The sequence below is a fragment of the Haliotis cracherodii genome, unplaced genomic scaffold (genome assembly GCF_022045235.1).
Source record: "Haliotis cracherodii isolate W230 unplaced genomic scaffold, xgHalCrac1.p SCAF_16, whole genome shotgun sequence".
NCBI lineage: Eukaryota > Metazoa > Mollusca > Gastropoda > Lepetellida > Haliotidae > Haliotis > Haliotis cracherodii.
Genome location: NW_027266271.1, coordinates 16101932 through 16125618, shown reverse-complemented (window position 1 = coordinate 16125618; position 23687 = coordinate 16101932). Strand labels below are relative to the sequence as shown.

Here is a 23687-nt window from a genome sequence, read left to right as displayed (position 1 = left end):
ACAACATGTTTGAACACATTTAGCTGCATGTTACATGCATATGTACATTCAAAAAATATTCCTGGGGATACTTTGTCTGAAGTACTTGAAGTCATACGCGCAGTCTGACTGGTTTGGCGTATTTTCGCACATAACATTCATCGATAGGGAGACGAGTCTTCTTGCAGGTTACGGAAAGAGGCGAGTGGTGACGAATGGTCTGTCGCGCTGACAATGCGGCGGAGGGATACATGCTCCGGAATACCTGTACTTGTTATTTTTTAATTGTGCACTTAACTCCCTAGAATATACATCCATGTCGGACTGCTTGCCCCAGTGATCATAATTAAGCATTCATTGTCATTAATAATTATGATGGTGATTTTGCATTTATTAATGGGGTAGCGTTGAGGTTGGTCGGGTATTTTGCCCACGAGTGCACGCCACACTACACAATAAACACCACACCACACCTGTGTGTGATTGCCCACCCCAAATACCTGACAATTTTCTGTTCGTCTCTCCTAATAGTCCGCTCTCTTCCCAATTCGTTTATCCATTTGTAGTATTTACAATACACCTGTTTATTTTTATCAAGCCTATGAAGCAACAAGGCTATTCTTTTCTTCTTCTTTTGTTTTCTTTTAGTCTGTTGCCTTCTTGGTGTCTATGCACGCAAGCATATGTTTGAGTTGTCTCCCTTACAAGCAATTTGAGCAAAATGAGTATATAGTATTCTGTAATATAACTGAACTTAGATGGTTGTGCATAAAAGACATTTTTAGTGGTTTACTGAAACTTTGAATATGAAGAACGGCCTTAACATGGATCATTAACCATCGGATTTAATGTACTTAACTTAAGTAAAGTGATTGAGCTGGATTTAATAACGCCGCTCTGAAAGAATTTCAGTTATTTCTCAGCGTGTCAGCTTAAAGTGGATGGTAAAACCTGAAGAAGCGCAGGTCATGTTTATCACTTTTAAAAAAAAAACACAGATAAAGGTATGAGTAGAGTGCTGACAGGCTTTTGACCATAACAAGGGTAATGGATTTGAACTGACGTATAGCTGATCCTGGGACCTCTGAGGGACGCACACACATATACACACAAACACACACATACATACATCCGTCCGTTCGTTCGTCCGTCATCCATTCTCGCACGCACGCACACGCGCACATACATACATACATACATACATACATACATACATACATACATACATACATACATACATACATACATACATACATACATACATACATACATACATACATACATACATACATACATACATACATACATACATACATACATTTCCCGACTCATACTTTCTGTAACTTTTAATGTCCACGTGGCTAAAAGATATAAAACGTATGCAGACTCCTTGCTGAAGCTCTAGTCCTATCAAATTGTGTGTCGAGAGCCGCGTGACGTCTCTTGCATCAACATAAATTATGACATGAAATAAATGTGGATACGACTACCCAGTATGAATCATTAACAACTAATGTGATGAAAACATTTCACATCAGCCACGGTGGATAAAGGGGTGAAATCATTCGTGACCAACTCGCGTTTTTCCATGACAAGACGAATAGCGACTCGTGCCCCTCTCGTGAACATCTTTTTGCGACTGGGTTCCGTCCAAATGACCAAAGCGAAGAGAATTGTGCGTAAAGATTCTCTTATATTTCCCCTATATATCATATATATTTTAGATGTTATTTTTTAACTCATCGGGTCTTACGTTATTATACAGTATGATTAAGCACATTTACCTGAAGCTTGGGTATATTTTTAGATGCAAGACATATGTAAAATCAAAAATAATTCCTGAATGATTTTTACTTAAGTGCCTGAAGTCATACGCGCTTTCTGATTGGTTGCTTGTGTTTTCGGACATAACATCCATCGACTGGGCCACACTGATGCATGCAGATTACGTGAAAGGGGCGAGTGGTGACGAATCTATTAGATGTGAGGCTTTAAAAGTACAGAAGTTAATAATTTACCACGAGCATATCAGACGTTGGCAAAATTGTCTACACTTTGTAAGCTACATCCACAGTGCATGCAAAATTAGTTAAGAAACTGTCACGCTTCAATCTCCTTTATGAAACAGTGTAACCACATTAATGTTCCTGTCATCTTGATTAATTATGTATGGTGTATTGTTGTATGCTCACACACCATCTTTGGTGGCTCTGTTGCGTATTCACTAATAAACGGATTGATTGAGTGACAGAAACTGGGAATTAATGCAGCGAAGCTAAGTGCAGGTGTCCTATTGCTTGTGTGTGATCGAGTGATTTTGTTTATTACGAAACCAACGGGGTCTGCAGTTTTCATCAAACAAAATGTCTTTATTTTCCTTTTGAAACAAGATGTGCACATTACATCTTAAGAAATAATAAAAATAAGCCTCGATGAACGTCAGCAACAGTTTCACCTTACACGCAGTTGTAGAATCACTAAGTAACAATGGATTGCCGCTAAGTACCAATGGAATACCACCGAGTAACAATGGAATGCCACTAAATAACAATAGAATGCCACCTAGTAGCAATGGAATACCACCAAGTAACAATGGCATGCCGCCAAGTAACAATGGCATGTCACCAAGTAACAATGGAATGCCACCAAGTAACAATGGAATACGATCCAGTAACAATGGCATGCCACCAAGTAACAATGGAATACTATCCAGTAACAATGGCATGCCACCAAGTAACAATGGAATACTATTCAGTAACAATGGCATGCCGCCAAGTAACAATGGCATGCCACCAAGTAACAATGGAATGCCACCAAGTAACAATGGAATGCCACCAAGTAACAAGATGAATGCCACTAAGTAACAATGACATGCCACCAAGTAACAATGGAATACTATCCATTAACAATGGCCTGCCACCAAGTAACAATGGAATACTATCCAGTAACAATGGCATGCCACCAAGTAACAATGGAATGCCACCGAGTAACAAAATGGAATACCACCAAGTAACAATGGAATGCCACCAAGTAACAATGGAATACTATCCAGTTACAGTGGCATGCCGCCAGGTAACAATGGCATGCCACCAAGTAACAATTGAATGCCACCAAGTAACAATGGAATACTATCCAGTAACAATGGCATGCCACCAAGTAACAATGGTTTGCCACCAAGTAACAATGGAATACCACCAAGTAAAAATGGAATACTATCCAGTAACAATGGCATGCCACCAAGTAACAATGGAATGCCACCAAGTGACAATGGAATACTATCCAGTAGCAATGGCATGCCGCCAAGTAACAATGGCATGCCACCAAGTAACAATGGAATACCACCAAGTAACAATGGAATGCCACCAAGTAACAATGGAATACAACTAAGTAACGATGGAATACCACTAGGCACGATGGAATGCTACCAAGTAACAATGGAATACTATCCAGTAACAATGACATGCCACCAAGTGACAATGGCATGCCACCAAGTAATAATATGAATGCCACTAAGTAACAATGACATGCCACCGAGTAACAATTGAATACTATCCAGTAACAATTGCATGCCACCAAGTAACAATGGAATACGATCCAGTAACAATGGTATACTATCCAGTAACAATGACATGCCACCAAGTAACAATGGAATACTATCCAGTAACAATTGCATGCCACCAAGTAACAATGGAATACTATCCAGTAACAATGGAATACTATCCAGTAACAATGACATGCCACCAAGTAACAATGGAATACTATCCAGTAACAATTGCATGCCACCAAGTAACAATGGAATACTATCCAGTAACAATGGAATACTATCCAGTAACAATGACATGCCATCAAGTAACAATGGAATACTATCCAGTAACAATTGCATGCCACCAAGTAACAATGGCCTGCCACCAAGTAACAATGGCCTGCCACCAAGTAACAATGGAATGCCACCAAGTAACAATGGAATACTATCCAGTAACAATGGCATGCAGCGAAGTAACAATGGCATGCCACCAAGTAACAATGGAATGCCACCAAGTAACAATGGAATGCAAGAAGGTAACAATGGAATACCACCAAGTAATAATGGAATTCTAACGAGAAATTATGCAATGCCACCTGGTAACAATGGAATACCAACATGAAACAATGGAATGCCACCAAGTAGCAATGGCATACCAATATGAAGCAATGGAAAGCTATCAAGTAACAATGGAATGCCACCAAGTAACAACGAAATGCCACCAAGTAACAATGGAATGCCATTAATTAACAATGGAATGCAACCGAGTGCATGCATGTCGCTATATAAGTACATTTATCTTGAATGCGATGACCATTTTACATCATCTGACCAACAATGGAATACATTATTTGATAATGGAGGGATGTCATGGATATACCTCAGCTGAATATCACTGAAAACCTGCCATAAAAGAATGTGTTAAACACTTAAATGTTCCACAGATAATGGACAAAGGTGTTTATATATGTCCTTTACAACATATGCAGTTTATGTCTCATTATCTCTCAATAAGATTGAATCATCCCATGGTACAGAAACCTTATTCATGAACGTGACTACAGACAACAAGCGAACTGTCCCCATAACCTAGCTTTAATTGCGTTGTCTAAAATCATAAAAACTGAGGAGACTGTAAAAGCAAGTTAGACCACAATAGAAATCTATTGTAACACATGTCTGAAACCCAAACAACCTACACAATTCGTTCCCTTTAAATAGCTGTCATGGCACTTTCATGACTGTGCTTGTCTCGCCCTGACATCAGAAGTCTCAATAAACTGGACAACGTGCCACTTCCGGCATGGGAAATGTCACCGAATTTACACGATAAATCGCTGATAATAAAGAAAATGATTGATCAATTCGCACACAGATCGAAAATAACCATTGATTTCAGATTACATTGTGAATATCCCCCTCCTTCCCTTTCAAATCCCGACCAAATGAATGCAACGACTCCATAAATTGCTTTTCGCTGCAAGTCCGCGATTGTTATGATGCATGTACCCAATGACGAACGACATAGGAGTAAATCTAGTCGTATTTATTTTGTTGGGACAGTCACACAAACTTCTCATCAAGATGTCACTAGAAATGAGATTTGTTGCTAAAATGGATTGATTTCCATGCTTGATTTTACGCAGGATGCATAGTTAATAGACCGCAACGAGCACTCGCAGCACACAGTGGCTAGAAATGCCTAGCTGTAGCTCGAGTGACCAAGTGGCCATGGAAGAAGTCTGTTTCTGAAGGTTGTGCGGAAATAGTTTATAGATCAAGGTAGGGCATATTCTGCATATGTTTGATTTCCGTGATGTTCAGGTTGAAAACACGTGCCGAAAACAAAAGTAAAAGTTACAAAAAAACATTTCGATAATAATGAGAAATCTCTGCTAAAAGTAGAGTCAATTGGACGATTTCGATTAAACCACATGCACAGGTCTATGAACACTAACTCAAAATAAAATAGTGGTGACAGCAGGTGCTGGAGAAAAGGTGAGTGTCCCACAGCTGGCACCCGTCATAAACACATGCAAAAACAAGTCAATTGTTCACGTGACAAACAAAACGGCACAACCCTGGGAAATGCATTGGACATAATACTTGTCACTTATGATTTGGAAAAGTCCTTCATATGTCTTTCATAACTTTCTAAAAGGAATTGTATTACGCTCTTTGAAATCTTCAAAGAAAGCCCACGCTCGATATTAATTCAAAAGTTGTGAAATGTAAACCCCAAAGGCTTGAGCTGCTGGAATATTGCTCGACATAAAGGTAGTGTGGAGTATTGGAAAGTTGATGTCATCACTCTTGCCATCCATTCTTGTGTGAACAGTTGGTTTGCCACTCTCAATATGTATGCATAGATCTAAACAAATAGTCTCTTTTATTTTTTGTTCGGATGGGTGGGTGGGTGGGTGGGGGACTGAACACAAATATACCTAATAATGAAGTAGTTTTGTTTATGATATTTCTATTGTATTTTATAGACGGTGACACACATACCCGTATCACAAACATCAGGTGCCACCAAAGCCGTTACCCTCAGTAATTCCTGTGTTGTTTGATCCAAGTTCTAATTCTAAGTTTCCCGGACTGGTTCCTTAAATTTTCAATTCATGTGTGACAGACCATTTTGTACAGAAAAGAAATGCATTGCCATTTTCAGGGAAACCCGAGAGCTGAGATGTCATTGTGATTGCATCGCAAAACAAAAATAGAACGTAGTGATGCCCCACTAGTTATTTTCGCTGTTGAACAACATATACCCTGCATGATCCGCTTCATTATATTTAGTCTAACGTCTAGTCTGAAATGAAAATATTGTTCAGACAAACGTTGTTACATTATCTTAATACAAAATAATAAAAAAAGCCAAGAGACAAACATCTAGACTTGACAACTATTATAGACTTTCATGGACTGTACTGGATACATTTGTTTCAGGGTCTGTGTGACAGGCTATTTACGAGTGTCCACATAATGTATGTTAATAAGTAGTTGTGCTGTAGATAGTTAATGCCTTCCATGGGAGTAAAGAGGATTTTAAAGAAAATGTGTGCGTTTAATTATATACAGAGATATTTAGAGAATAACCAACGAGCTCCGGGGAATTACGGATAATCTGTCCCGAAAGAGTAAAAAGTGGTAATCTCGAGCCTTTGGCATGGAGTAGAATATTCTATACATCACTCGTTGACATTTTAAGATAAATATTGAAGGAACGTCGTAGGAAATGTCAACCTTCCAGATAATTCACTGAAGGCAGTATATTGTTTAGATGACGTACTGAAAAATAGATGACGTCAGTTCATATTTTTATCAACAATGAAGCACAGTGACGTCAGGTGACTTCAACTGACCAATCAGCATTGAGGATCGCTTAACTGCACTCGTGCAGATATCGGAAAGTTATTATGCACAATCATTCTCATGGGTAATGTTTGAAATGAGACATCGGTAATTCCTATGTTCCTCATTACCTTCGCCAACCCAACAAGTTTGCGTCCTTTTTAGTTATTATTGAATGGACAAACACAAATTGTGTATAGCTCTAGTTACCATGATATTTGATGACGTAACATATAACATTTGAGAATATGTATCCATGTATACTCTGTATTGACACATTAGGCTCTGCCTTTTCTAATAATCAAACTAAGACGTCATTATTTTACACGCTGCAACTCTATGACGTCATATTGTGTCGCCACCAATGTGGAAATGACAGAAACCTATGTAATTGTAATTTCACAACTGAAACGCTGAATGTTCGAAACGCTCTTGTCAAAGAGTGGCTCTCATGCTCGACAATGTCTTCAAGACAACATGTATGTTTGTTTGCAGTTGCTTAACGCCGCATTCAGCAATATTCCAGCTATATGACGGCGGTCTGTAAATAATCGAGTCTTGACCAGAAAATCCAGTGATTGACATCATGCGCATCGATCCACGCAATTGGGATACGATGACATGCATCAACCAAGTCAGCAATCCTGACAACCCGATCCCGTTAGTCGCCTTTTACGACCAGCATAGTCGCCTTTTACAGCAAGCATGGGTTGCTGAAGACCTATTCTAAACCGGATCTTCACAGGTACATGTATGAGATCATTTGATCTCGCCCACAACCACAATCTAGAAGAGGTTAATGAAGATGGCATAACCTCATTATGTGGAATTACGGGGAGTTACGTTCACGCCGACGTCAGAGGATGTTTACGTCAATACATTACAATTCATAAAGGTCAGGCAACAGCTGGAAATATTTCAGATTATTTAATTGGGAAATAAATTTCATTCATCGTTGGAGTTTGAAACATATTTTGCTTCATACACCTAAACCGTTAAGAAAAGAAACCTCGTTTTTGCAAAATGAGAGTCAGAAGAGTAACTTGTAAGAATATGAAGTATTTCCCTGCGGTGTTGAATCTCAATGTTAATGTAAAGAAACAAATACGCCCCAGCTGTTAAATATGTGTTAAGTGCATCTTTCAGTCTTGCATTGATAAATCAACACCGCATATTACCTAATGACGTATAATGTCCTAGGAAGCAATGGCTATTATCTGTCAGTCGGTCGCAAGTGAATGACGAATTTCTGTTGGGAATACAATTGCAAACAATGCCAATGCTTTTCGAGATATTTCATATAATTCTACGGAATCATAATAATCCTGTGAATATTTCGTTGTTTGTATCCATCTTTCCAGGTCATCTATCTTAAATCGACATTCCTCATCCGATTTACTCGGCGTGAACTAATACCCTACGGCCTCCTTGTTGTCAGATCCTTTAAGAATCTTCACAGGTATCACTGTCAGGGCTGTCCAATGTACAGCTCGACCTATCCGTGATAGTAAATATCCAGGGTTATTGCGGCTCGTTTCAAAAGGCCACCCCGATCGAGCGGCCATAGGCTAATGCTTTGTTTGGTGGAACTGTACAGCTTCTTCCAGTGCAAGATATTTGTGTTTTTCAGAGAGGAGGATTGCGAGCCATGATGTGACAGACTTAATGCTGTAGGATAGCAACGGAGCCGAAATTTACAGCGTTCCAGAGCAAATCTTCTCTTAGTCCAATGGCCGGAGGTAAGTTACAAGGAGTTTCTTATACATTCGCATGTTGATCTTAAGTTTTAATAAACGTAGCCAAAGATACACTGACATATTTCGGCAATTAAACAGAGTGGTCACAGACAATGAAAATATTCTTATAACAGGTAAGGGAAGATAATATTATGGTCACTAAATACTAGGTTCCTTTTGAGACCTTGATTCAGGTTTTCTTGATAAGAAGCATGATCACCCTCTTAAAGCCAACACTCTCTATGGTAATTATCCTAATAACACCAAAGGATATTTTGCATGTTTGTATCTTGATAATTTATATCTAATGTCTTAACACACTTCTATAAGCGTGTTATTCAATTTGATAAGAACAAGTTATGTGTGGGAAACCCACCACACGTGTGTATCATGTTCTTCCTCTGAAGCCTGAGGCAAATACAATTATGCGAGAATGATATTATTAACGGTGAGTCCTGTTGATGCCCGAGAGTTGGAAGTGGGATGTCTATCATCGGAGACTGTTTGTCTGGCGACAATAACGTGTAGCAACACAGGGTTTTCCGTCATATCAGACTAACAATTATCATTTACCATTACTTCCGACAGAACTTGATAGGAGACTGTAAACATCACAGAGCCGATGTGACATAACATAATCATGTTCTCTTTTGTTATATCGACAATATGTATAGGTATGGCCTTGATATTATCGACATGTTTGAAGGACAAGGCGTGAGGGTCCATTGTGGAAGCTGTAAATTTAGAATTTTACACTTTGAAAGCTTTGAGATATCGGCAAATGATTCGATAAAACTGTCTGCCGTGTTGTAACTAACAACCATAGTTTCAAATTCAAGTAAAGGCTCAACCTGCTCTGCAATGAAATCTGAATTAATATTGAAGAACTTTTTGGAATTTATACCATTTGCTTTGGCAATACAGCTACTACATTTTCGAACGTCATACCGCCACCTGCTTGTTGAAAAAGGAAAGATGCAACGTTGATGATTGATACTGGAGCTACATTCTCAGCATGACTATTTATGTTAAATTAATTATATCAAAAGTAACATACGCTGTAGTTGGGGTTACACTTTCTAAGTAAAGAACATATTCCAGTACTTTTTGGGGTGGAGTCCATCCGGGTTTCGAACCCACAACCGGGATTGGGTGCCTCACTCTGAGATGGGGGTTCGAAAACGCGATCGGACTCCACTTAAAAATGAACCAGAATTTGTACTTCACTAAGTGTCATAACAAATATATCCCACGTTGCGTTTCCACACTTTTATAAAGGCATTGTCTATTCGCATTGAAAATAATTATTTATTTTGTTACTGAAAAGTCAATCAAATATCGCCCAAAATAAGAGTGGCAAAACTCGATACTCCGAAACAACCGAACACCCCCGCCTCCAAGAGTATTGCGCTTATAAAGTCTTTTGGTATGACGCGATCGGGGATCGAACCACGGACCTTCCACTCTCCGGTCGGACGCTCTACCACTAAATCGCAGAGGCGGCGTGTGAGATGTGAGATGATGAAAAGTCACAATGAACAGTATTTTAGACATGTCGTTTTCTTGGATTCGAATCATCAAATCGAGTTACTACAACTAGCTGATGTGAAGCCACCACACTATCAAAACTCACTTTAACTGGGGGCGGTCGGGTAGCCTAGTGGTTAAAGCGTTCGCTTGTCACGCCGAAGACTCGGTACAATGTGTGAAGCCCATTTGTGATGTCCCCCGCCGTGATATTGCTGGAATATTGCTAAAAGCGGCGTAAAATCATACTCACTCACTCACTTACCCACTTCAACTGTGCATGAGGTATTCCCATAATCCACCAGTAAGGAAATTAAGTCAGTAATGCTAGTTCAAAGTTTAAGCAAAGGTATTAACTTCAAAGATTTTGTTTCGCCGACATTTACAGTACGTGACCTTGCCATTGACCCTGTTGAGCACAGCTCCTTAATGTCATCTGAGGCTTCCCACAATGGCCCCGGTCATGGCGGCATCTCTCACACAGCCGACTATAATTTCCAATAAATCATCGTTTAATCATCCCACCTAACATCCACTTCCCATCTTCTATGCAAAGGGAAATAATTTGTATAACGCACTGGGGATTTGTCGATAATTTCATTAATTCACCTGTGTGACTTGTGTCTGCGGGGCAACGGGAGATGATAGCGGCGGTGGGGATGGGGGACAACGTCCGCGTCTGAAGGTCCAGGCTAAACAATACGGACAGTGAGTGAGTTAATTTAAGTAAGTGCCTCTTTCTGTTAAATCAGATCATGTCAGATCAACATGGGTGAAAACTAACTAGGACACAGGTTTGAGGGACAAAAAACCCATAGCTCTGATTTTATCATCTGTTTTATTTTTATATCAAACTATCTTAAGTTGCGACATTATATTAAAAACTGAACTGAACTGAAGCTTAGTCAGTGCTCAAGGAAAAGCGTTCCCGGGTTCGATTCCCGACATGGGAACAATGTGTGAAGCCTATTTCTGGTGCATCCCGCCGTGATATTGCTTGAATATTGCTAAAAGGGGCGTAAAACTACACTCACTCACTCTTATCTTTGAAAATCAATAAATTTGATTTTCTTTTCGGCACAAATTTTCATTTGAAACGTGATTGGGGTCATGTGGTTGCAAATTCTTTTCTTTCCACAGTGTTCATTGAATCAATATGTTTACACAAACTTGCCAAGCCTCAGCTTACTTTACAAATTGTTGCAGGAATGAGTGATGCTTAAATAGACAATATCAGACAGTTCTTTCAATTTTCAATTACATAAAATGCAAACTCGGTACACTTTTCTTTGCCCATTAGTATAAGTGAGAGTGAATTAGTGTTTTAACGCCTTTTTAACAGTTTAACTTGGTGCAGATCGTAGGTGCTGACAAAATTAAAATAATAAGAACCTGGATGTAGAAACCTAGCTCGTCGTATTCTGATGCGCCTATGTAAAGCAAATACCGGTGTCTGCGCACACCGAAATCACAGACTGGGGAAGTATGAAGTCACAGGGAGTGGGTTGACAAAGATTGAAGACACTTTCAGCAGTGTATAACATATGGCTACCACAACCAATGGCCAATAGCGAACGTAACCTTACACAACCACCTCAACGTAAGTTTAAACGATGTTCCAACCCATCCATGAGAAGCATATGTGACTGTCTGATAGCATTTAGTCGCCTTCTTGACAGTCAGACTAAGACTGAGATACACACTATGACCCCACTTATCTATTCTCAGGAGCTTATGGTATCAAATTCAAGGGAAACGGCTTTCCGTAATCATATCTCTGCTAAGAACACCGTCAGAGTTCATTGTACAATTCCGACAATAACATAGCCATGCGTTGTTTATGAATCAGTATCAAATAAAGGTGAACGTATCCTGTCCTCCGGCGGCACCCGTCACAAATACGTGCGAAGGGAAGTAATCCTGTAAATGTTTAGTGATACAAGTTATTCATATTAGTAATTATTTAGTTTATCAATTGGATATTTCACCCCACTAGCGTGTGCACGTCTTAGACATTGTTTGCGGTGTATTATCGTGTTGAGATCATTGTATTCCCATTTCCACTGACAATCGCCAAACAGCGTTGCCAACATACTTGAGTGTTTTGTGTAGTTGTGTCAACAATCACCTAACTGTGTCGGTCTTTGAACTGTTAAAATAACAACACGTGCCGCCTATATTGGGTGAACTCAACAGAACTTGTAACAATGTAGGTAATTGTTTTAGAAGAGAGGGCCTTGTTTGATATAGAATTTATCCACTCGACTGTATTTTCTAATTTGTGAAAGGTCTGGTTAAATCGATGGCGAGGCTGACTTGATGGTTGTGTATGGATTCGGAAGCTATGTTGTTGACCGACCCGCTCTCGCAGGCAACCTATTGATTGGTCACTTATGTCATTGAAGCTTATTGATTGGCTGACGGGGATGACATCTCATTCATCAGCTTTAAAGGTGTATTTTGCTGTAAGTTCTTGCTTTGGGTTCATGGTGAGGCTTGTACCACATTATTGTGGGACAACCACATTGTATATATTGTCGATGTTATTAACATTAATGATTTTAACTTATTTAAAAGATATGTCACGAAAACAGAAAACAGGGAGGAGAAACGGATGATGAGCAGAGAGAGAGAGAGAGAGAGAGTACACACAGAGAGACAGAGGAGAGAGACAGACAGAGACACATAGACACAGCTTTGGAGACTGTGAGACATAGACAAAGACACACACGCAGAGGGAGAGGGGAGAGACAGATAGATAGAGCGAGAGAGATAGAAAGAAAGAAACAGTAAGTTGGGTTTAACGCATCTTCCTGAGGCAAGAGAGTTAACGGACTTTAAAACTCCACTTTCCACCCTTGCCGAACTAGGCTGGAATTCATGGGCTCGATCGTAGCGCCACTAGTGGCTATTACCAGTTATGTCCCTTCTAAGCCTCTCCTGTGGACCAGTCAGATTCCAAATTTCGTATCACATTTGCTTCAAACAAAATGGCGGTGACCAGTCAGGACGATCTGATCTATAATCAAGACCTGTATTGGTATAAAACGGGTCTCACATCTCGAAATGCATCAAATCACGTGATAATGAGTTTGCGGTGAACATGCTATGCAAATCCTGCAGTCGACCGAAATCTGCACGGCAGTTTACGAACCGGATTTCGATTTCGTAGCTCAATGTTGATTGGACCATGCACAGACTCGTTAGTCTAGCCAAAATGTAACTCCATAGAACCAGCCTAGTTCGGCAAAGGTGGAAACTAGACTTTTGTAGTCAGTTGACTCTCTTGCCTCGGGAAGATGGGTTTAACGCGGCTTTTAACAGTATTCCAGTTATATCACGGCGTGTCAGCTTAATGTGGGAGGAAAGCCCGAAGTGATGCAGGTCTCACTTCAGTGAAACACACGAGAAAGTGTATAGTGCTGACACACCTAGAAACATAATCAGGACGAAGCGGGGTTCGAACCCATACGCTAGGGTTCTGTTGTGCCCAATTGCAGCACCTTTACGACTGAGAGACAGAGAGAAGGGGGTGGTGTGTGTTTGTGGGACGGGGGATGCAGCCAAATTCAGCTCATTGGCTATATACATAAGCCAATTGCAGAGATGGTCGAGTTGTTGTTGAGGTTCTGAACTGACATATACTTATATTAACCATGGCGTACTGACGCCAAAAAATTGACACAGACACTTATTCTAATTCTTATTTTGGCGATATTCCAGAAACTCCAGTCTTTGATGTCTACATTTCGCGAATTTTGAGATACAATCAAGCATGCACGACTCTTGCTCAAAAGTTGTTCGATCTCAAGAGCGATCATATTAAATGCCTCAGCAAAGCTTTCAAAACCTGTAGCGAAGGTCATTTCCAAATTTGACGTATCGGTGACAAAAATGATGATCAATGTAATTCCGTATTCTTGTACCATATGTTCCCATGTTTGTTCGGGTGAACAATTTACTTGCCTTTTCATGTGTTTATGACAGGTGTAATCGGGTGGGCAGGATACGCTCACATTTTCGCGAACAACTGGTATCATCACTATTTGATAGTGATTCATGGAGACGTGTTTATGATATAGATATACATTTTACATTGGTCTCTCGTTAAAAGATGGTACTTGTTGTTACCCTGTCTGGCGCTCGGCATTAAGGGGCTAAAACAAGGACTGGTCGGCTCGGAGTCAGTATACTGTGTCTGAGTAGGGTACTCATGTTAAACTGCGACATGGTATCTCAGTGAGGTAGCACTATAAATCGGCATCACCCCGGACTAGTACAAGCAGCCACACAAACACATACACGTACATGCACGTCGCTATATAAGTACAATAATCTTGGACGCGACGTTAAACCCCTTACCTCTGCTTTTAGCACCGATTTCGTACAATTACAGAAATGATTTTGTTGTATTTATTTACACTCGCACTCACGCTCACGTTTATACTCACACTCACCCTCACTTGCGCCAACCCTGACATTAGCGTGTGTACTGACACTAACACTAGCTCCAAGACGAACACTTACATTGACCCCGGTACCGACACATTAAAACTAACACAAACACGTACACAAAAAATTAAAGTTGTCACCGCTTGTTCACGGTCACCCTACCCCGGGCCTGTGAACGCACCCAGTCCAATAACACACGGTAAATTACCCACAATCTTCATGAGATAAGCAGACTGTGTTAATTTCCGGGGTTTCGTTTCTGTCTTGGTAATATCTTTTAGGACGTAATGGAAATGATAATCAATTATTCCTAACTGAGCAAAACGCAACAACATCCTGTTAATATTGTGTACACACATCAATAAGAATATCGGCATAAATGTTTAACAATAATCGATTTTGCCCTGTGAGCGTCCCACGAAATTATGTCATATCTCAAAAGCATATAGGTCGCGTAAATCTGTAGACCATGGTTATGCTTAGGAATTATGTATCAAACTTGTTATCATGTATTTTCGGTGTTTAAGGAATGCGTTAATAAAATATTTTAATCTGAGTGTAGGTAGACTCAAAGTATTTATGAACGTGATCAGAAATTATTTTTATAAAACGACTATGACAATCTGTATAGACCGTCTTCTTGATAATCGTACATATTTATTATTATACAATTATTAAGTATAAATACTCCCGTGAAGATCCGGATTAGAATTGCTCTTCAGCAACCAATGCTTGTCGGGGGTGGGGGTGGGGGGTGGGTGTTGTGGGGTGGGCCGACTAACGAGATCTGGTGTTCAGGCTGGCGTGTCATCGTATCCCAAGGTCGTAGAACGTTACTCATCGTGTCAACCACTGGATTATTAAGACTCAATTATGTACAGACTGCCGTTAGAAGCTGGAATAATGCTGAGCGCGGCCTTAAACAACAAACAAACAAACCTCTCTATCTCACTCTGGAATGATATGACGTCATCATACAATGGATGTCGTCATACGCTTCCGTGATAACTGAACACTTCTGACAATGTGGAACAAACATTAATCAGTGGTTGTTCTAATATATAATGATCAAACTTAATACTTAATTAATGGGATATCAATTCCACGAAGCCAAATGACACGTTTTTTGCCAAAGCTGGACTAGATATAAGCTGTCATACAGACACGTATATACATTACAATAAAGTCCATGCACTATAATATTTGGCAAGTCTAGATAACAGCAGTATTAAACAATCTGAAAATTAAGTCTCTTGGCTCCTTTTAATTATATTTTATAAATATAATTTAACAACTGTTTTTTTTAAGCCATGTTTATTTCAGAGACTAGATGTTAGTCAAGGTTAGATATTAAACTGCTTTAAGTTATTTATGCGCAGGATCCAACCTCACCTTCAACCAATCAGATTGCAACACATACAGATTCGTTTTACAATGCAGTAAACACCAGAAGTGGACGTGCAACTCCCATGTGCTGCAGTCCGGGCGACGCTCCCATTCAAAGATTGTATTCCAATCGCGTGGAGTTTATTCACCAGGCTCCTGTTACTGGGAATTTACGATAACACCACCTGAACGAGTAGGCCATCAACTCAGATTTATCAGCACTGCGTCCATTTTCAACAGTTCTCAAAGAACAGACTTGTAAATACAATACCGTGTAATGGCACTGGGGTGGAACGTCAATACGTCGATACGTCAATACAGGAAGAAGCACTATGTTGTTTATGTAGATTCGTGCTTGACGCGACCGCCTCCGTGGTGTAGTAGATAGAGTCTGTCCGGAGAGCGTAAAGTCGGTGTTTCTATTCCCTGGCCAAAAGACGCAAATAATGGTACTTGGTACTCGTCGGCTAGGAAACAGGTATTCTGTGTCTGAGTGGGGTATTCATGTTAAAGTTCAGACTAGTACAAGCAGCCTAGTCCTCACACACGTGTATGCACGTCACTATATAAGTGCAATAATTTTGAACGCGATTATCATGTAAATGAAGGCAATTATCATATAACTAGTATCCTTTTTAATTTGTTTTCTTTCTGCTCTTTCATTACATTATATATGGGGGCGGTCGGGTAGCCTAGTGGTTAAAGCGTGCGCTCGTCACGCCGAAGACCCGGGTTCGATTCCCGACATGGGTACAACGTGTGAAGCCCATTTCTGGCGTCCCCCGCCGTGATATTGCTGTAATATTGCTAAAAGCGGCGTAAAACCATACTCACTACTCACTACTCATTACATTATAAAAATCTTAAAGCAATATGCATACTTACATTTATTTTTTGTACCCAACTCCTTTCATGGGACAAAAATGTTTAAATTAAAACAAGGTAGCCTTGCTGCTTGTAGTTATGATTAGTTTCGGTAATTATATCCTTAGTGTCATCAGGTTTGACCGAGTAGATGGTGAATGAAGCCAAGGTATTGTTAGTGTTATTATGTTTGAGTGACTAAATGGTGAATAGAGCCAATGTATCGTTAGTGTTATCAAGTTTGAGTGACCAGATGGTGAATAAAGCCAAGGTGTTAGTGTTATCACGTTTGAGTGACTAGATGGTGAATAAAGCCAAGGTGTTAGTGTTATCAAGTTTGAGTGACTAGATGGTGAATAAAGCCAAGGTGTTAGTGTTATTATGTTTGAGTGACTAAATGGTGAATAGAGCCAATGTATCGTTAGTGTTATCACGTTTGAGTGACTAGATGGTGAATAAAGCCAAGGTGTTAGTGTTATCAAGTTTGAGTGACTAGATGTTGAATAAAGCCAAGGTGTTAGTGTTATCAAGTTTGAGTGACTAGATGTTGAATAAAGCCAAGGTGTTAGTGTTATCAAGTTTGAGTGACTAGATGGTGAAAAAAGCCAAGGTGTTAGTGTTATAAAGTTTGAGTGACTAGATGGTGAATAAAGCCAAGGTGTTAGTGTTATCATGTTTGAGTGACCAGATGGTGAATAAAGCCAAGGTGTTAGTGTTATCAAGTTTGAGTAACTAGGTGGTGAATAAAGCCAAGGTGTTAGTGTTATCACGTTTGAGTGACTAGATGGTGAATAAAGCCAAGGTGTTAGTGTTATCAAGTTTGAGTGACTAGATGTTGAATAAAGCCAAGGTGTTAGTGTTATCAAGTTTGAGTGACTAGATGTTGAATAAAGCCAAGGTGTTATTGTTATCAAGTTTGAGTGACTAGATGGTGAAAAAAGCCAAGGTGTTAGTGTTATAAAGTTTGAGTGACTAGATGGTGAATAAAGCCAAGGTGTTAGTGTTATCATGTTTGAGTGACCAGATGGTGAATAAAGCCAAGGTGTTAGTGTTATCAAGTTTGAGTGACCAGATGGTGAATAAAGATGTTTGTGTTATCAAGTTTGAGTGACTAGATGGTGAATAAAGCCAAGGAGTTAGTGTTATCAAGTTTGAGTGACTAGATGGTGAATAAAGACAAGGTGCTTGTGTTATCAAGTTTGAGTGACCAGATGGTGAATAAAGCCAAGGTGTTAGTGTTATCAAGTTTGAGTAACTAGATGGTGAATTCATACCCTACCAAGAGTGTAGCATTAAATCATAACTGGTAATATATTTTGTTTGAAAATATGTTACACCTTGGCTGATATTCCAGAAGTTGATTGGTAATTACACAAAGTGGTATAGCTGAGAGCGTCTTTAAGTGAATGACACTGTTGTTTACAAGTTGCGATGTAACTACATGTACCTGCATCCTAATCAATAACAGGTTCCTGCGTCGAACGCTTCTAAGTGTAAATAAAAGAGCTATTGTCACTATCCTAAAGCCACAATTGGAAACAAGGGGTATGGAGACATCTGTTTCTGTTATCACCAGAAGACAAAAGCCCTAACGATCGAAAGTCATCTCCTCACATTACACGATGTTGAGTGGACAATGCATGTACCGGGGCTGCATGACAACCTGTAAACAAATCTTGTCTCATTAACATATCGACCAAGCACTCGAATATCGATTTTAGAAATGTCTGGCAGTTCCTACGCTTATATCACATGACGTTGGGTTTTTATAAGATAATGAATGAGCTTCAGATCCGTAACTTTATATAGCGCACCGTGTATGTTTGATATTCCCCATGAAACTGACAGCATGACATTCCTTGAGAGTGTATGCATATACCAAGCATACAAAGAGAGAAGACTTTGTTTTCCCATTCTTGAATTTCAACTTCTTGTTGAGCAATACCACCAACTCCAGTTTATGGCGTCCACATTTCTCAATTGCATAGTTTCTGGGTACTTTAGAGCATGTACACGTTTTTCATGTTTCACGAAAAGATACACTGTTCTTACAACTAAGCTTCCAATCAAGCTTCAGCCATCAACGGCCTGGTTAAGTATTTCAATAAATTGTATGGTAAAATTTTAGAGAAATTTACAGAATAGGACAAGTTGCGTGTCCACAAGAAGAATGTTGCTATCAATGTCATGACCTTTGCGATGAGGTGTCACACCTCTGACTCACATGCACGTACTCTTTCAATGAAACTTGTGTTGGTGGGGCTGTTTCCGCTAGAGAAGGACATGCTTACCGTTTTCGCGAACAATTGGTGCCCTCACTGATTTCAGAGATCCTTTGATATAATTTCCACACATTTATTTTGCTTTTACGCCCTATGGAATCTGTTTAGGCAGCTATTCACGAATGATTAGTCTCTGGCGGTGACATTTCGAATTTGCCAAAAACCTGATGCAAATATGCACCAGAAATTTCCTGTAGAGCGTTCATAAAGTGAATCACTAAGATCTAAAGTATTCTTTAGTGTTTCCACCTTGTACGCTATTGGTTCAACACGTTTGTAAGATGTACTTCGTGAACATATATTACGATACTGGGTGGAGTGAGTAGGTATGGTTTTGAGTCACTTTTAACAATATTCCATTCGATATCACGGCGGGGAACATGTAGACTTGGGCTTCGCACACTGTACCCGTTCGGGAAATCGAACCCGAGGGTTCGGTGTGACGAGCGAACGCTTTAACCACAACCCTCCCACACTACACCCTGCTTGGGAAGACAATGAGAACGTTTCGTCTCTGTAAACCATCTGGGAAAAGCAGTGAGTGAGTGAGTTTGTCTTTTCCAGATTCGATTATTTGATCTGAGTGCAGTGTTTAGCAACAAGCAAACAAAACAAGCCATATCAGGATCAAATGATGAAGAGAAAAATATACGACCCATATCCCTGGGGCATGACACAAAGCCAGCCAATATTTCACCTTTTTCGTTTGTTTGTTGTTTAACGCTGCATTCAGCTATATTCCAGCTATATGTCGGCGGTCTGTAAATGATCGAGTCTGGACCAGACAATCCAGTGATTGACATCATGAGCATCGATCCACGCAATCGGGATACGATGGCACGCATCAACCAAGTCAGCGAGCCTGACCACCCGACCCCGTTAGTCGCCTCTTACGACAAGCATAGTCGCTTATTTCACCTTGTAACCACTGAATACTTGTGTTTGGTCCCCACAAACATACATGTAGGTACATCGGACATATTCTACCTAAATCCCAAGGGGTCCACGGTATGTTAATTATTGAGTAATTCCCATTAATCACTTGCGATAACAATGCCAGATGTTCACACTAGGTTAAATTCCCACTTTAACAGCATGTCATTGTTGAGGTAACTGCAGGTGAAACAGTGTAGAATACATAACTATCTACGTCGTCAAGTATGAACAATCATATTAACTTGATTGATCATGATTCGTATACTAGATAACACTACATGTACATTTAATGAATTCCAACCTAGATCAGAGCCAATGTATGGCATTATTAGTTATGAATATAATACGTACATGTGTGGAGGAAATTCATAATTCATTCTTTCCTCTATAGCCATTGATTATATCGATTTATCGTGGATCGTGTTTCTTATATCAGAAAACCTGAAAACATATTTATATTGTCATACTTTGTACTCACTGAAATGCATTGAAATAGGAAAAGTTACTATTTATGTGTTACATGTACATGTTCATGATAATCACTCAAAATGTTTTTCGGGCATCTACGCTTCACTTTAAATCCTGGACGTCATTTTAATTCCTAATAAAACTACCTTTCAAATTCCCCGCCCCAGACGAAGCAAACTTTGCAGTCAACTGGTATTGTATTAAAAATGCCAAGTTCGCCGTGTGTCCATTTGTGTTTTCTCTATACTTTTTGAAAAAAAAGGTTCGAGTTTAATTACCTTTGTTTTAAAAAAAAGCACTCCCTCCCTCCTAACGTTTGAGATAAATGTGCCCGAGAGACGTTTCATTTTATGCAGCCGTAGGAAACGTCTTTTATGCTCGAGTGATCTGTCCCAAAGGCAATATGGATGTAATCCTCTAAGATTTGCGAACTGCAAACATACCGTTTCTCAAAGAACAATACCAGCATCTCTCTCTTTTCTCCAATAGAAAGCAGCGGCGGTGACAGCAGCCAGCAGAACGCTATCGACCGCCTGTCCGTGGTGTTCGACAGAATCTACGGCTCGGAGTATCGAGCTGCCAGACGTCTCATCCACAAGCGACTGCGCCAAAAGGATATGGGTTCGCCAGGAAAGAAGCCCCCTGCACAACGAGACGACAGCCTCTATCTACGAATCATGGCGTTTAGACATAAAGGAGTAAGTAAAGGTTGTTGTGTATGTCAGTTTGTTTTTGTGTATTGTGTTTAAGAAGACAATATGTGGGACTTCGGCCACATGACGATATATGCGCCTTAATGGTTTGATGGCTGGGTGAATATGTGAACGATATATTGCAGCTGGGGTGGAAACACTTTCGTAGAATAAGAAAACAAAGAGAAGTAAGGATACTGAATAAATAAGTTAAAATATATTACTTTAAAGGGTAGAAAATAAGAAATGTACAGTTTATATTTGTAATAGTTTGACACAATTGGGATCAGTTAAATTGAAATGTTAATAGAACACTTCGTTTGTTTGTCTTATTGATGCCATGGGATACCGGTGTGTCAGGCGATTTGTCAATGAATTAAACTGGAATAATGTTAAAAGCGACGTTAAACCCAATTCACTCACTCTAATTGTCAAATGAGACCTAGATCGACTTATGAAACGTTGACCAAGGCTTGTGTAGATTCTTGATTGACTGGACACTTATTGAGGATATATCTCTACATTTACTGTGTCTCTGTAACTGACAACAACGCAACAACGATTTTAAACATACCAAACTGTACATAACTGACGCTACACTGTTACCTGTTCCGATCTAGATCTACTTGTTATACGAAGTGCCAAATGTAATGTGTAATCATTAACCGCACGATTGATACACTATATAAAATTTGTGCTAATAGTGTTTGTGAACAAATATATAAAACGTGTTGGGACTGCCAACCAAATAGGACCAAGCTCCTTTAGTATTGCATGTACATGTGGATGAGTTAGTGAGTGAGTTGGATTTTACGCCCTTTTTAGTAATACATATGGATGACATTACTTTCTCTGTGTGTGTGTGTGTGTGTGTGTGTGTGTGTATGGCTGCGTGCACTAGTCCTGACTGATGCCGATATATAGTGCTAGCCCACTGAGATACCATGTCGCAGTTTAACATGAATACCCCACTCAGACACAGTATACTGACTCCGAGCCGACCAGTCCTTGTTTTAGCCCCTTAATGCCGAGCGCAAGACAGGGTAACAACAAGTGCCATCTTTTAACGTCTTTTGGTATGACGCGGCCGGGGATCGAACCTCAGACCTTCCGCTCTCCAGGCGGACGCTCTACCAAGGAGGCGGTCTGTTAAACATTATAACCCAAGCGTAGCTTCATACTCAAACATATAACTAAGCATATCAAATATATATAAAACGTCAACGCCAGAGAATAGGGCGTAAAGGCAAAATAGTTGTGAAATTTGTATAAAGTGACCACTGAATATCAGGGATGATACCAGGGGTTCTCAAAAACGGTAAGCACGCCCTGCTCTACCGGTAGCACCCGCCACTCGCACAATGTACACAAAATAGTAAGTGCAAGTCACCTAGGTGTCGTGTTAACAATATTAGCATCGACAATGGGTATTGTATCAACACAACATCATGTATGCAGCAATGCAATGCAGTATGCTTGTGTTATGCAGGCAGAAAAACGTACTGTAATATGTCCTGTCATTTTTCATATACTTGTATTAAGATTCGGTTTAATGTTATGGTGCAATCTCCTGTATGCTGGATCTAGAAAGCAATGTCCTGCGAATAATGAAATCATGTTTCTATTTAGCCTTGAGGACCGTAGCCAAATAGCCTTTATGGCTCCTCTATACAGAAACCTGCATTATAAAATACCTTTACAAATAAGCGCCTTTATGTTCAGCGAACACTGCTTTGTAACTTTCAACAATAAATCACTGAGCCTCGATGGGGCGTGTTATTAGTTGTTGAAATCGAGAATACAAACAGTGATTGAGAACTCTATTGATATGGCTACTTTGTTCATACACGTTTTGCTGGGGGCGATTGGTATGTTACACTGGAACACCATGCACTATGGATTACTATGACTAACAGGTATCTGTGTTTTACTTCATAACGTATACAACAGACTACACTTTTGTACAATACCTTTGTACATCGATACATCAGCGATCAAAGATTGTCATATACACCTAGTCAAGAGCTATTGAATGGAAGCTCTTTATACACAGTAGTGTACTATGTAGATATCAATACGGAATTTGGCTTACATTTGTACAGTCATCTACGACATTCCACTCACATTCGTACAAAAAGGTCGTTGGTACATATCCTGTCTTACAGATACCTCTGTGTTTGCAGGAAAGGTTGTTAAGTGAGATTGATTTAGATTCTGTCCATGTTATAGATGCGTCTAGGAGATAAGTGCGTTGATAATTCTTGCTTGTGGCCGTATTATTAGTCCCAGGTTAATGAGTACATGCATGTTTAACCACTGAACCATACAATTTCAGCCTTGATACTTACGTACTAATTTCGGTAAAACTGGTTAATGCATTTCATGGCAACAGTTTAAATACAACACAACGTGGGGTTATGTTTCTTTAGTGTTTTGATAGAGATGATGATTTTTCTGTTGTTACTGTTCATACATATTTACACGTTGT

The 23687-nt window shown here is 39.7% G+C and overlaps 1 protein-coding gene across 1 annotated transcript in view; it reads left to right on the top strand.

Moving 5' to 3' along the window:
• Positions 1 to 3860: 3860 nt before the first annotated feature.
• LOC139463591 (cell surface glycoprotein 1-like) overlaps positions 3861 to 23687 on the top strand; it is a 37411-nt gene continuing 17584 nt past the window's right edge. Inside the window, exons 1-2 of the mRNA XM_071244863.1 lie at positions 3861 to 4038; positions 20997 to 21205. Of these exons, the coding sequence (XP_071100964.1) occupies positions 3861 to 4038; positions 20997 to 21205 (387 nt within the window). The remainder of the gene's footprint in view (positions 4039 to 20996; positions 21206 to 23687) is intronic.